Genomic DNA, 13,634 nt, shown 5'->3' with positions numbered 1-13,634 from the left:
CAAAACTGCCCCTCCCTCCCGAACTGCCCTCCTTGAAGCACGCCAGTTCCTCCCCGCTTTGAACACCGAAACGACAGCACCCAAAGTTTCCGCTGCTGCAGCGGCGCCGAAGCACCCAGTTCTGACGCCAGCCCCCACAAGAACAGGACCGAAACCCCAGTCCGAGCCGTGGGTGACGGCAGGAGGTGGGGTGGGGTGAGCCTGGTGGTGGCATCGCTGCTGCTGCACGGCTCCTCTCGCATGGGCGAAAAAAACCCTGCTAAAGACGCACCAGGGCGCAAGGAGCTGCCATCCGCGTGGCCAGCGGGCAGGGAACGGGCTTGCAACACCCACCCAGCCCCAAAATCCTGCCCTCTCGCCAGGCTCATCCCAAGCCCCGCTTCCCAGGAGGGGTTTGGGACCAGCACAGAGCTCGGCAAGGCGCTGGGTGCCACCAGTGCCCGCACGGCGCTGGGGACACCTCCCTGCCCAGTGGCAGACCCTGGCCAAAACCTCAGCCGGGGTTGTTTTAAGTTCCTTTGCTCCATCTGGTGGCTGCAGAGCTTTTGAAAGCTTTGCTCCCTTGCGGGACCCGCTCCTCGTGGTCTGAAAGGGGTGGGTGAAGAGAGGCTCGGGATGAGCCACGCTGTGCCGGGCGAGCCCTCTCCTCCCAGGAGCTGGTGGCCTCTGGATTGCCCCACGCTGGATCAACGGGGTCATTGTAAACTTGGATGCAATTGGGGTTCCTCACACAAAGCCCAAGCATGGCCATCCTCAAAGCACGTGAATTTTGAGGCCGAGCAAAGCTGCAGTGGCAGGGCTGGAGATTGGGCACTGCGCAGAGCCCCGTGGCACCAGCCGGAGCCACCTCCCCTGGTGGATGATGAAATTGGGATGTTTTCCTAAGCTTAAACCCTCAAACCTGGGCTATGGGAAGACAAACGTCCTCCATCCCACCAGGAGCACAAGACTTACTGTCAGGATGCTGCCAGGAACACCCTGAGCCATTCGCCCAGGAGCTGAAGAAACCCAAAACCAGCCCCAAGGCAACACAGCCGGCCGAGGAGCTTGGGGTGGGTTCATTTCCCCAGACCCCTTCCCCACTCAGCTGGCTCCTCGCTCCCCAACCAGGACAAAACGAGGAGATAAAGGCAATAAAGAAGAGAAAAAGAAACAGGGAAGAGCAGAACCAGGGGGCACAGGGTGACCTACGGCACCGTGGCTGCCCCAGGTGGCACCGGGAGGGTCCCGCGGTGCCGTCCCCACCACCCTGCCTGCCCCCAGCTGCCGGAGCCCAGGGCATCACGTGCGGGCCTGCTGAGCCCAGAAATCCTCAGCTCGCAGGATTATATAACCCGGCGAGCTAATTAAAACCCAGGGGGGCTATTTTGGAGCTACGGGCAGGGTGACAAGACAAAAATATAGCCCGTAACAGGCCCACGTCCCCTTTGAAGAGTCGCCAAGGCTATTTTTTACCTAGATACATCACGAAGAATCGGAGGGAGGAGAAAAAAAAATAAAAAAAAAAAAATACCAGGGCTATATTTAGAATTTAATCAGTGGCAGGGCTCGTTACACTTCTTAGAGAGGAGACCGATGGAAATATTTCAGGAGGGTGGGAGGAAGGAGGTGGGGGGGGGGGGGAGAGAGAAATAAAGACAAAAATAAAATTTGTAATAATACTAATAAAAGAAATCCAAGGCCAAAGATAGCCCCGGCATCTCCCTTACATGGAAGAGATGCTGCTGGAGGGCGTGAAGGGGGATTTTCGGTTGTTGTGAAACCAAATCTTGTGCTGTCAGGCGTCCCACCCTCCTGACACCCCTGCGGCCAGGCGGCACGTCCTGAGGGAAGGGCTGTCCCCTGCCCGTGCCAAGCACCCACAGCTCCCTCAGGCTGCCCCAGCTGTCCCCGCTTCCCTTTGTCACATGTGCCCGGTGTGACAGCTCTGGCGGGGACACAAAAAAATGAGCTGGAGGTGGCCACAGGGCAGTGGTTGCAGGGCCACAGGTCCCTCGGAGGTGGCAGCTGGCGGAGGTGGCACTGCCCAGCGCCTCGTGCCACCACGCGCACTCTTCCCGATGTTTCCCCAGCTAGAACCCATCCCCTTTGTAAAATAAATACTTTTTTAAAAATATTTAAAAGCTCGTTGGAGCAGAGGGGAGCCGCACATTCCCGTCTTCTCGCCCATATCCATGAAAACGCGCTGGGTTAAAGCATCCGGGGCACGGCAGTTCCCTTGAAAGCCAACTGGAACCTCAGCCCGAACCAAAAAGGGAACTTCCAAGCACATTGTTTTGGAGAGAGGAAGGAAAAAAAGAAAAAAAAAAAAAAAGAAAAAAGAAAAAGCCGCGTTTGCTTTGGCACCACAGATGCAAACTGCAGCTCGTGGCCAGGCACCAAAGGGGGACCCCATAGGCAGCGGGACCAGGACCAGGAGGGGCTCTGGGGGCTATGGCAAGGTGGAAATTTAAGTGAAAAACCACTGCTGGAGCAGCCTCGGGAGGTGGGTGGGCTGCTAAACGGAGTCACAGCGCTGTGCTCGCTGCGTGATGACCGGACACTGGGAATGTAAGCAACTTCCAGACCTTACACCCCAAGGTCACCGGCAGGATCTGGGCGAGCCTGATAGGAACGAGGAACGGATTGGGTTGCACGAAGGGCCCTCACGCAGCAGCAGCACCGATATCTTCTCCCCCAGATGACACGAAGGGGGGCATGGAGGTGCCTGGAGAGCAGGGGGAAGCCACGACCATGCCTGCTGACCTCCCGAGGGGCTGGGCAGCTGCGCAAACCCCTCGCCGTGCGGGACAGGGAGCGCACGGATGGAGGCGCACACCCACGGGGACACCTCTCCCCTGGTGCCTGGCCTGGTGCCTTTTCTCCCAGGCCACCAAACAGCTCAGAGAGCAGCCTGCTTCTTCCTCGGGGAGATAAGAGCCAGAAAGGCAGAGCCAGCAGGGGCTGGGCACCAGAAAGCCTCCAGCAGACGCTTGCGGAGAGGCCGGCTCCTCACCTGATAACACAATCAGGGCATACGCAGTGAGCCCCTGCCCCTTCCAGCAAGCTCAGCTCACCCTTTCTCCCCCCGGCCATCCCTGCAATGAGGGAGATAAATGTAATTTCTGCTCGCCCTGAGGCTGCCCCAGCCCCAAGCTGCTGCACGGGGAGCTGCTGTGATTCGCCCTGGGCACGCGCGCTCTTGCTGTGGCCACGGATGGCCCAGGGGCCTGGCACTGCTCAGGGCTCCCACTCACTGCCCCTAAGGACAGGGAGGGACAAAGCCCCATGGACACAGCCCCCCGGAACCCCACAGCCTGTCCTGCAGGGACAGACAGACGGACAGAGCAGCAGGGCTGGGCTGCAGCACGGCCACGCCGTGCCCCATCCTATCCAAACCACCACGAGGGCATTTCCAAGGCGATATCACAGGAGATGAGGCTCATCCACAGCTTACCCAAACACCAGGAAAATCCCCAGGAAATTCCCTGGGACCCAGAACCCAACACTCACGCCCCTCCCAGCCCACCTGGGGGATCCCACAGCTGGACCCCAGCGGTGCCCTTTGCACGTGGGGGCTGCACGGGCCACCTGCGACAGCTCCTGCTGCAGGAGAGCAGCAGCTCCAAAAGGCCAGGAGGAGACCCTACAGAACACATCTCCTCCAAACGTCCCCCTCGGCCACCACAAGCAGGCAGAGGTCTTTGCAGAGCACTCCTGCTACAAGCAGCAGCGTGAGCCGCTTGCACAAAATTAAAAAAAAAAAAAATTGCATGTACAGGAAACGCACAGTTCCCGATTTCCAGCTCGGTTTAATGCGAAGAATTTCCTTCTTCCCTTCAGACTCACGCAGGAAGCCTGCAAACACAGCAGCCCCGTAATCTGATTAAGCCCCGTCCTACGCACGTTTCCTGGAACGGCGCAGGGCTGCGGGAGCCACTTTCCATCCCTCCCCGGCGCGCATCCCGCGGGGCAGCAAGTGCAGCCCTGCCCGAGCCCCCGCCTTCGGTCACGGCAGCGAGAAAACAACAGAAAAAAACCAATTCCTACTGCAGGGAAAATCAAATGGAAGGATTAAAGTGATGCCTAAAGGACGGCAGCCTTCAGGGTGCTTCTTCCCATATGCATCCTAGCACATGGGGGGTTTTTTGGGGACCAGAGGGTGTGGGGTTGTTTGGGTTTTGGCTCCGTTAGCCCCCAAGGGTGGGGAGGGAACCCAAATTTGGGAAATCAGATTTCTGGGGGAAATCAGCATTTGGGAAATCAGATTTTAGCAAGCCTTTTTTGGGAGTCAAAGGGCACCTACAGCGCACAGGAGGAGGGCGAGCCCCACAAAGGCACCCCTCGGCTGCGGCTCAGCACCCATGGGACCCTCCTAAAGAGGGGTTGAGCTGGTGGGTTGCTCATGGGGAGGCAAAGGTGGTCGGCACCAGGGATGGAGGAGCCCTTTGGCCAGCCCTGGTGCTTTTCTGGTGGCTTTTCGGTGGGTTTTGGCACCAAGGAGCATCTCCAGCTGGTGCCGGCAGCGCCAGCGGCACCGAGCGGTTCCCTTTCCGCAGACCCACGCTGCACACCTGGGATCCCTCGCGGCTCTGCAGGGCTCTGATTCATTCCATTCCCGAGAAGAACCATCTCCCAGAAAGCCGAATAAAGCAAACCCTGCTGGAAGAAGCGGCCAGCAGCTCCGGCACCACCCAGCCACAAAGGAAACTCGCCCCGCACGCGGCGCTGCGAGGCTGGCTTCCCCTCCGGTGCGCCTTGCCTTCGACCGCCGCTGCAGACGGCGAGGAATTCTGCTTGGCAGCTCTCAAAAGAGATACAGCTGCATCCCAGAAACGTGTTCCAGGGCTGAGAGCGCTTCATTTGTCTTGGGACCATAACAAGAGCAGCTCGCTGCCTTGGGGGAAACCATAGGATGCTGGAAAAATCACCGAGGGCCTGATCCAAACCCCTCTCCCTGGCAAGGTTAGGCTTTCCTGCTCCGAGCTGGGCCATTAACCGTTCTCGTTCCCTCCCTGGAGAAGGGCAGAAGTGGTGTATTTATGCATTTCGTGACCCGCAGTAATGCATTTGCCCTACCTGGAAATAAACAGCGGGCTGGGAGCTCGTAGCTGAATTGCAACTTCTGCTGGCCCAGCATCTCCCACCCCTCACCTTCCCGTCCTGGCAGGCTTCGTGCACATTTTGTGCAATTTCCCTTGCACAAAAGCCCCTGGGCTCAGCCGAGGCATCTCAGGGCTGCAGGGGGATGCTGCTGGCACAGCCCAGTGGGATGCAGACGGATGACTCGCAAGGATAACGAGGAGGGGGCAAAGCCAAGGTCCCCCATTGAGTCACCTGCTTTGATTCTCCCTCCCAGGGATCCCCAAACACCTGGTCCCGGCCACCGTGGCCCAAAACCCTGCTCCTGGTTTCGGGGCAGAGCTGAACCTGTTGGGTGCCTCGGATGCTCAGAAACGTGGCCACCACGGGCACGGGGACCGCACAGCACCACCCTGGAGGATGCGCACAGGATGGCGTCGTGGCCAACCCTGAGCTGCCAGCCCTGCTTCGTTAATAGCAACGAGCAACCCAAGATGTCAGAGTGAGCCACAGCGTCCCGGGGAACCTGGATGGGAAGAAAAAGCCTGCCCCGAAGGCCAGGGGCTCCTGACCTCCCAAACCCCGCTGCACCCCGTGCCAGCAAAGCCAGGGAGGGGACAGAAAGGGGTTGTCCTCTGCTCAGGCTTTGAGAACCAACACAGCCGGGCCCTGGCAGCAGCTCGGAGAGGGGTTTGCAACAGCTCTGTGGTTTAGGCTGACGGCAACCAGCTCGTTCTCCCCGCAGCAGGGCTCGGTTCTCCCTCGTGTCACCCACGTGCCCCGACGTTTCATCACCGCCTCCCCGGCCAGGCCCAGCACGGGGAGAGCGAGCAGCAGCTCCCAGCCCTTGGCACGGCTGCCAGGGCAGCTTCCCAGATGGGCTGAGCACCCAGAAACGGGTTTGTTTCGCCCTCCACGTGGCCTCCTCGAAAAGATTTGGCACGCGTGGGCACCATCCTGGGGGTAAAGCCGTTCCTTCAGCCAGGGAGGTGCCACACCTCCACCTGGTCCCCCCCTTGGATGCATCCACCTCACGGGCACGGCCACGGGGATGTTTAGGGCAGGTGCCGAGCTCGGTGGGTGCACCTGGGCTCGACCAGGAGGCAGGCAGAAGGGGGAGATGCCATCCCGACCAAGTGGGCACCCTGCATTTTAGGCCAGCCCCCGGCACAAAGCCTCTCCGCACCAAACCCAATAACTGGACAGGGTTTTTTGGGGCTCCTGAAGCAGCCCGCTGCCCTGGAGGGTGGAGCGAGCAGGGTAGAGGCACCGCAGGCAAATATTGACTTGCCTGTGGGCACGGAGAGCGCTACCAGAAGGAAATCCAGGGGCCCCGAGCCCCAGCTTTATGTTCCATCACCCATCAGCGTGCGTTTTACATAGGGGAAAAACTGATGAGCCCATCCTCCTCCTAAACTTCTGGGTGCTTTGAGCCACAGATGCTCACAAAATACCTGTTGTGCAGGGGGCACGGTGAGTGCTGCATGGCAGAGAGACCCCAAAACCCCACAAACCCTCAGTGGTGGCACTGCAGGAGTGCCCGTGAGCAGGATCTGGAGGTACTGCGTGCTCCAGGGGACCCGTACCCCATCCTGTACCAGCACCAAAGGAGCCCTCTGCCCTGTGACCCATCCCATTTCTCAGCCTGAAGCACCCACCCGTCAGCTCCCAAACCCCAAACCTGCTCTGGGGACACCACCAGGCAGCTGCCTTCCCCTCCTGGAGCCATCCCAGGGAAGGGACGATGTCCCCAAGTCCCCCAGGCTCCGGCTGCCACCATGGGAAAGGGGCTGAAGCCACAAAACAGACGCTGGGGGAGGCACCAGCACCACGCCAGAGGCACCAAAGCGCCTCACCCTGCTCCCTCACCCCACAAAGCTGCTCCGAGCAAGTTGGGACCCCCTGGGGACCCCCCGCTCCGTGTTTTTTTTGGGGGGACAGGAGCAGGTAGAGCATCACCAGGTGCTTGGGGGCAGGCTCAGGGAGCTCTTCCGCAAAGCAAGCGCGGGGCTGGGGGAAGCAGAAAGGGGGGGAAAAAAAAAGATTTGGGGGGAGAACAAGGATCTGGGGGGGGCAGGGGACCCAGCTTCACCTCCGCCCCCCCCAAATTTCCTTTGCTCGCCTCCCCAAACGCGTGGGCGCGCACCCGTGGGGAGCCGCGCGCGGAGGGGACCCAGGCGTGGGGAGCCGGAGAGGCACCGGGGGGTACCGGGGGGTGGCGGGGGGGGGTTGTGGAGGTGGCCCCCAGCCCCTTACCTGCGGGAGGTCATGGCTTGGCTTGGCTTGGCTCGGCTCGGCTCGGCTCAGACCCGCTCCGCACCGCGCTCCTGCCGCCGCCGCACCCCGGCGGGGCGGCCGGGCTCCGGGGAAACCCCTCCCAGTGACGTAGGGGAATCCCCGCCCTCTGCCCCGCCCCTAACCGGGCGGGGGGGGACACGGAGAGACACCCCCGAAGGCAATTTGGGTACCCCCGGGGTAAATTTTGGGCAGACACGGGGTAAATTTGGCTACCCCGGGGTGTCCCGTCGGGGGGCGCAGCCTCCTCTCCTCCAGCCTCCAGTCCCCTCCTGGCCTCCGGCTCCTCCTCGCAGCCCAATTTTGGCTCTGGAAACCCCTGAAAAAATTTTAAAAATTCCAAAAAGAAAAGAAAAAGCACCAAAAAATGGCACCGGGCACCATCCGGCGAGCCCCGGTGTTACCCCATCGTCCCCCAGCTCGGGGGCTGCTTTGGTGTCCTGGGGGTCCCAGGAGGGGTCCTAAAAGTGTGGGGGGGTGGAAGTGGTGACCCCAAGCTGCTGCTAGGGCAGGGGTGCTGGGTTTGCAGGAGGGTTTGTGCAAACAGAGCTCATTTTGCTGTAGGAAACGTAAATTCAGGTGTTTTTAACCAACTTGCATCAAATCGATGGAAAAGGCAGAAATTGCCCCAAACGCATGCCCTGAATCTGGCACCTTTTGTGACTGCTGGGTGAGAAAACAAAGCCAGCTGTCCCAGAGGGAGAAAAAAACGAGGACGCAGCCAGCTACCTCCCCCCTGGCCCGGCCTGGCCGTAGTGTCAAAAATAGCAATTTCTGACTATAATAAGACTCAGCGAATTCCGCGGCTATTCGGGGAATACCCGGGGAGCTGGCAGCGGGCTGCATCCCTGCCCCGTGTGCCTCCAGACGGCTCCCGGGGCAGCGAGGAGCACAGGGGGCAAATCCAGACCCCGATACCAAGGAGCCCTGTCCTCCCCTTCCCCATTTCTCCCCCCTCCCTGTCTGACCGGGGGCTCCTCTCGCAGCACTGAGAGCTCATTGTGAGATCCACACTGCGGCTCTGTCTGCGTGACCCCTCTGCTCCATCCCCAGCTCTGTCTCGGTCGTTGTCTGGCTGGGAGAGGTTTTGGGACAAGCCAGGCTCTTTCCCTGCTCTGCATCCCCAAAAAAAGGTTTTTCTGCCCCATTTCTTGCTGCCAGGTGGTTGCCGGAGGCACCTGCTCCTTGGGAGGCACGATGCTTGTCTTGAATTTACAGAGCGTGCACCTGGGCTGGGGGAGTGCCTTCGGTGCTTGCAGTGAGGACAGCTTCTAGAGATCCCATTTAAGCTGTGGCGAGCACCCAGAGCTGCCCAAAATCTTTTGGAATTCCCTCCTGAAGTTTTGTGTGCTCATCTGCAGGGCCGGCTGGGCACCTGCGCATCGCAGGGACCTCCGGCACAGGCTGGAAGAGCCTGTTGATGGTTCAAGCTGTCCACCTACAAACACTGCAGCCCTGATTTTCTCCAATTTTCTCTCCGAATTATCCCGTTTCCCAACCTGGAGACGTGGAGGTGCATCGCCACGATGTTTTTTTGTGCTGCTCCAGCAGGTGGGCAGCACGCGGTGCGAGGCGGGGAGCTGCCATCCCAGGCTGTGTTGCAGCAGAGCAGGGAAAGGCAGCCCTGGGGATGGACGGGACCATCCAAACCCAACTGCCCTCTCATCCCTGAAGCCCCCTCGCCCCCAAGGAGAGCAGAGCCAGGCTGCCAGGCCCTCCACGCACACGCTGTGCTCCCGAGGGTGCTGAGCAGGCTGCACGGGGCTGCCAGCAAGCCTGGCCGCACCATTCCCCTGAGTCACGCCTGCTGCCTGCCCAAGCGTGCCCCCAGCGCGGCTCTTCCCCTTCTTTCCTTCCTCTTTCCCCTCACAAAGGGTTTTTCCAGCGTGTTGTTAAAAAAAAAAAAAAAGAAGCCACACATCCAGCTGTCAGAGCTCGGCTTTTCATTCCGGCCGAGACAACGCCAGCTTTTTCTCCTCCCGCTCCGCAGCGAGCTGGCGGCGAGCCTGGGAAAGAGGCACTGACTTTGCAAGCCCGTGCCTGCTGGAGCATAATAAGGTCATTGTCGAGAAGACGCGGCACCAGGAGGCTGATCTGGAGCGCACCACGGCCCCGGTGGAGAGTTGTGCAAGCCCCGTGGCCGCGCCAACACTGGCCCCATTGTTTGCCGCCGGGAGCCGACAAGCCGGTTCCTGCGGAGCCGCTGCAGACGGCGATCAAATGTGCGTCGTCGCCGGCTATCAGGACGCGCTGTGCCAAATTAGCTGCCTCCCAAATGGCAGGACACCCACGTCCCATCACTTCACACGAGGTCTTGACGGGGCGAAGCTCCTCGAGGCTCCTGGCCCTGCGGCGTGGCAAAGCGCCGAGGGCAGAGCGAGCGCTGGAGAGGCCCCGCCGAGACCCGTTGGGAGCAGGAACCTGGGTGCTGGGATGTCTGAAACCACATCCTGCTTGCATATCCACGTGCTGGCGGCTGCCTTGCCAGGGCTCCTCGGCTTGCTGAGGGCAAAACCCCCGGGGGAGAGGGCTGGTGGGGAATGGGGGGCTGTGGGAGCAGCGCTTGGGGCGTGCAGGCACGGTGCCGTGCCGAACCCCTGCTGAAATTGCAGCCCAGGAGGGAATAAAAGCATGCGTGGCAAGGAAGGAGAAGCTAGGGAGTATTCGGACAGGTGGACATGGCATAAAATCAGATGGTGAGAGGAGGATAAAGCCCCAAAATCTCTGGCTACGAGCACTGGGTGGCATCCCCAAAGACAGGATGGAGGAAACACAGCAGGCACCTGCACGGATAGGGAGCAAGCAGGGCGCACGGGAAGGAATAAAAAAGCACCAGGCCCCTTAAAAACATCTTTAATAGTTCTCAAACTTTATTTCATGGTGATTGACGAAAGACACAAGTTAGTAATGGTTATATCATGCTGCTCCTCTACTGTGCATTGCCCTTCAGAATTCATACAGCAGTTCACAACGGTCATTAATTTACCCTATAAATGAAGCCACGTGGACATCGAAATTTAAAAAAAAAAAAAAAAAAAGGAAAAAAAAAAAACAAACTTCAATGTCTGTTTTGTTTTTATGTACATACATGATATAAATGCTATTAAAAATAAAGCCCAAGTTAAGTGCATGGCCCCTAGGGAGCACTGCTGAATCCAACCTTGGTTCAAGATGCTCGACCTCGAGGACGCGACGTCCTGTTTTAAGGCATTTCCAAGCCCCAGCAAAAGCAGACAGAGTTTGCGTTGGCTTTTTTTCTTTTTTTTGATGTTTGTTTCATTTTTTTTTCTTTTTTTTTTTTTTTTTTTTTTTTTCTGCAGTGACCCTGGCTTCATTTTCAGTGGCATTGTGGAAAATTAGCAGCTTCCTCCGTGCGTGCCCAACTCCCTCTGCACCTCCAAGCTCCAGCCGGCACGGTCGCATCTCCCGGCTCAATCCCCGTGCTCCAAACACCACACGAGGGTCTCGCAAATCCTCCCACCCCATCCAACACCCCTGGACAGCTTCTGGCTTTCTGCACATCCCCATCAAAGTGTTCCCCCCTGGCCTGGCCTGCCTATATACATGCCACACAGCCTATATACAGCAGCCACTTAAAATGTGGGATTGCCACGCACACCCCCAGGTACACACACAAATTCGGGTGTCCTCTTCGCACCGGGGGCACGATATCGCCTCTAACATATCCCCTCTCTAACATTTTGCCACCATTTTAGAGAAATAACAGGGTAAAGAAGATTTCTCCCAGGTTTCGCTGGGCTGGGGGCAGGTGGTGCCATGGTTTTGTTTCCTTGGGTGGCAGGAAAATTTCAAGAGAAATCGATTGAGGAAATTGAGGATTTTGATTGATAACTGAGGAGATAAAGGGAAAAAAAATGGGAAGAAGGAGGGAAGAGGAGAAATTCTGGCAAGGACCACCAGCAGCCCTGCCTTGCTGAGCATCATCCTGCCCCCAGAAAAAGGGAACCGCAGGACGGGGCTGGTTGAGGTGCTGGGCACAGCTTTTGTGTCCTGCAGGTGAGTGGTTCTGACTTCTGAAAAGGAGCCCATGCAGCCTTTAAATTAAGAAATAAAAAATGAAAAGAAAAAGCAGGCTGAGTGGTTCGCTGCCGTGCTGTTCCCCTTCATTAGGTCCGTGTTCAGAGCTCGCCCTGCGAAAAGTGATTCGACTTCTCACGGCTCGAAGGTCAGTGCTCGGAAACAACACTTGGAGAGGGAAGGGAAGCCAGGAGGTGAGCTGGGAATGGGTGGGAAAATGGCAAAATGATGGCAAAATGAATGGCAAAAAATGGCAAAATGATCCCCAGGACATCCAGCACCACGCGATTGCCAGCAGGGTCCTAATCCTGTGCGCTCCACGAAGTAGGATGGGCACAAAGCAACGCCAGGGATGGGGACACCGTGGTGGCAAGGGGACACAGATGCGAGGCAGCAGCAGGAATTTCTTCCCATGGAGAAGCAACCTGAGAGCAGGGGGCCTTTTTTTTTTCATATCCACCACCCCTTTGCTTTCCTCCTACTTGGAGGAGACCCGGTGTTGGCACCCACGTGCATGCAGGCTCACAGGCACTCGCAACATCCATCCACCCAAGCACACACGCTGGCCGTGCAGCTGGCATCGTGGCATCACTTTTAGGACTTTTTTGGGGGGAGACAAGAGCTTAAAACCTCCCAAACTCTCCCGCCCAGCCGCTTGCCGTGCCCGTTTCCATCAGAGCTGCTGCTGCTGCTGGGCTGGTGGCATCCAGAGGGGCTTCGGTCGTGGTGTGGAAGCCCCCGCATAGCACCGGGTGCTGCAAAAGCTTCAGGTCAAGATGCAAAAAGGACGTGGGCCAGGAAAGGACAGGTCCGAGAGATTTTTTTTGAGTGGAAAGGGGCCTGATCCCATCCCCTCGCAACCTGTTTGTGGTGCAGGGAGAGCGCTCTCAGCTCTTGGAGAGGTGCTGCAAGCGCTCAGCGGCGCACGGGAGGGCAGCGTTTGGTACGGGGCAGCTCTGGGAAGAGCAGCCAGGGCGAGCAGGAGGTGAGGACGTGGCTGGGTAAAGGCAAAGCGTGGAAATGAGGTTTCACAGCTGCTTCTGCACGTGTCCGAGAAGAAGAGGAGGAGGAGAGCCAACAGAGAAACCCAAATTTCTCCCGCAGCCCCTTCTCAGTCCAGCACACAGTCATAAGACAACCAAAGAGCAATGCTTTCCTGCCTGCTCAGAGCAGACCTTGGTCTCTCTTCCAGTGCATGGCATCCCTGATTCGAACAGAGCATAAAGGAGAAAAGCACTTGAGATCCTTACACACATAAATTAGAGTGAGAGGAAGGGGGGAGGAGGGAGATGGGGCGAACACGGGGCCGGGAGAAGGCTCGCCAGAGCCAGACCCCGGAGCAGTGGGGCCATCCCCACCTGATGGCCACATCCCAGCTCAGCCAGCACACAAAAAGGGGTTTTGGGGCCAGGCCTGAGAAAGGCAAGTGGCCAAGCCACTAAGGGCTTGCCAGCACCAGCATCCTTTTCCCCCCGTGGCGTGAACAACGACCCAAGAACGCAAGTAAGGAGGGGAAAAAAAATAAAATAAAAAAAAAGAAGAAGCTTCAAGTATGGATGAGATTTACAATGCGGGTGCAACGGGGAAATTCTTCTGTCACTTCTTGGAGACTTGGTTCAAGGTTTGTTCTTTGTTGCTGCTGCTTGCTTAGAGTCTGACCGACCTGGATAGACTGCAACCGAACAAATAACCCAACGAAAAGGTGTTTCCTCCCCCCCCTTTTCCCCCCCCTCCCCCCCAAAAATATAAAAAGCAATAAGTTTACAAAAATAGAAAATAATTACAGCAATAGGCAGGAGGGAGGGAAGGAGAAGGGAGGGTCCCTGGGGGTCTATTTGGCTGAGCAGTGTAATATCGTGGGGTTGTTTAAAGCGTCCTCCACCAGATGCAGTTCCTGGCGGTCGACAACCACGTCCCGTATACAGCCAACAAAGCCGGTGCTGTAAGCCTTGGGCAGCTTGTGGGCCACGCCGAGCTTCTCCATCCCCCCTGCAAGAAAGAAAGGAGAGCTGGGGGGGTGCGAGGACAGCGGGCACGCCGCCGCGCCCCAGCACCCTGCCCAGCCAGCAGCGCGCACCTGGGAACCAGGCTCAAAAAAGTGGCCAGAAATATTATATTCTGTATTATTATCATCATCATCATCATTATCATTATTTTTATTATTATTATCATTATTTTAATCGGGTAAATGCCAGTTCCACCCAACGCACGTAGGTTTCCTAAAGACGGCTAAAAGGGCA

At 57.9% G+C, this 13,634-nt stretch overlaps 2 protein-coding genes across 5 annotated transcripts in view; both read right to left on the bottom strand.

The window, feature by feature from the left end:
- The window catches only part of LOC101789439 (tyrosine-protein phosphatase non-receptor type 11), a 36,681-nt gene extending 29,212 nt beyond the window's left edge, over positions 1–7,469 (bottom strand). Inside the window, exon 1 of the mRNA XM_027443081.3 lies at positions 7,318–7,469. Within this exon, the coding sequence (XP_027298882.3) occupies positions 7,318–7,331 (14 nt within the window). The 5' untranslated portion in view covers positions 7,332–7,469. The remainder of the gene's footprint in view (positions 1–7,317) is intronic.
- A 2,735-nt stretch (positions 7,470–10,204) lies between these two features.
- AGRN (agrin) overlaps positions 10,205–13,634 on the bottom strand; it is a 73,851-nt gene continuing 70,421 nt past the window's right edge. For all 4 annotated transcript variants that reach the window (XM_038166566.2, XM_038166570.2, XM_072026735.1 and 1 more), the window contains one exon: positions 10,205–13,383. In XM_038166566.2, the coding sequence (XP_038022494.2) occupies positions 13,226–13,383 (158 nt within the window). In that variant the 3' untranslated portion in view covers positions 10,205–13,225. The remainder of the gene's footprint in view (positions 13,384–13,634) is intronic.

Source organism: Anas platyrhynchos, chromosome 22 (assembly GCF_047663525.1).
Source record: "Anas platyrhynchos isolate ZD024472 breed Pekin duck chromosome 22, IASCAAS_PekinDuck_T2T, whole genome shotgun sequence".
Classification (NCBI taxonomy): Eukaryota; Metazoa; Chordata; class Aves; order Anseriformes; family Anatidae; genus Anas; species Anas platyrhynchos.
Note: the sequence above shows the minus strand (reverse complement) of the source record. Positions and strands in the feature narration are given on the sequence as shown.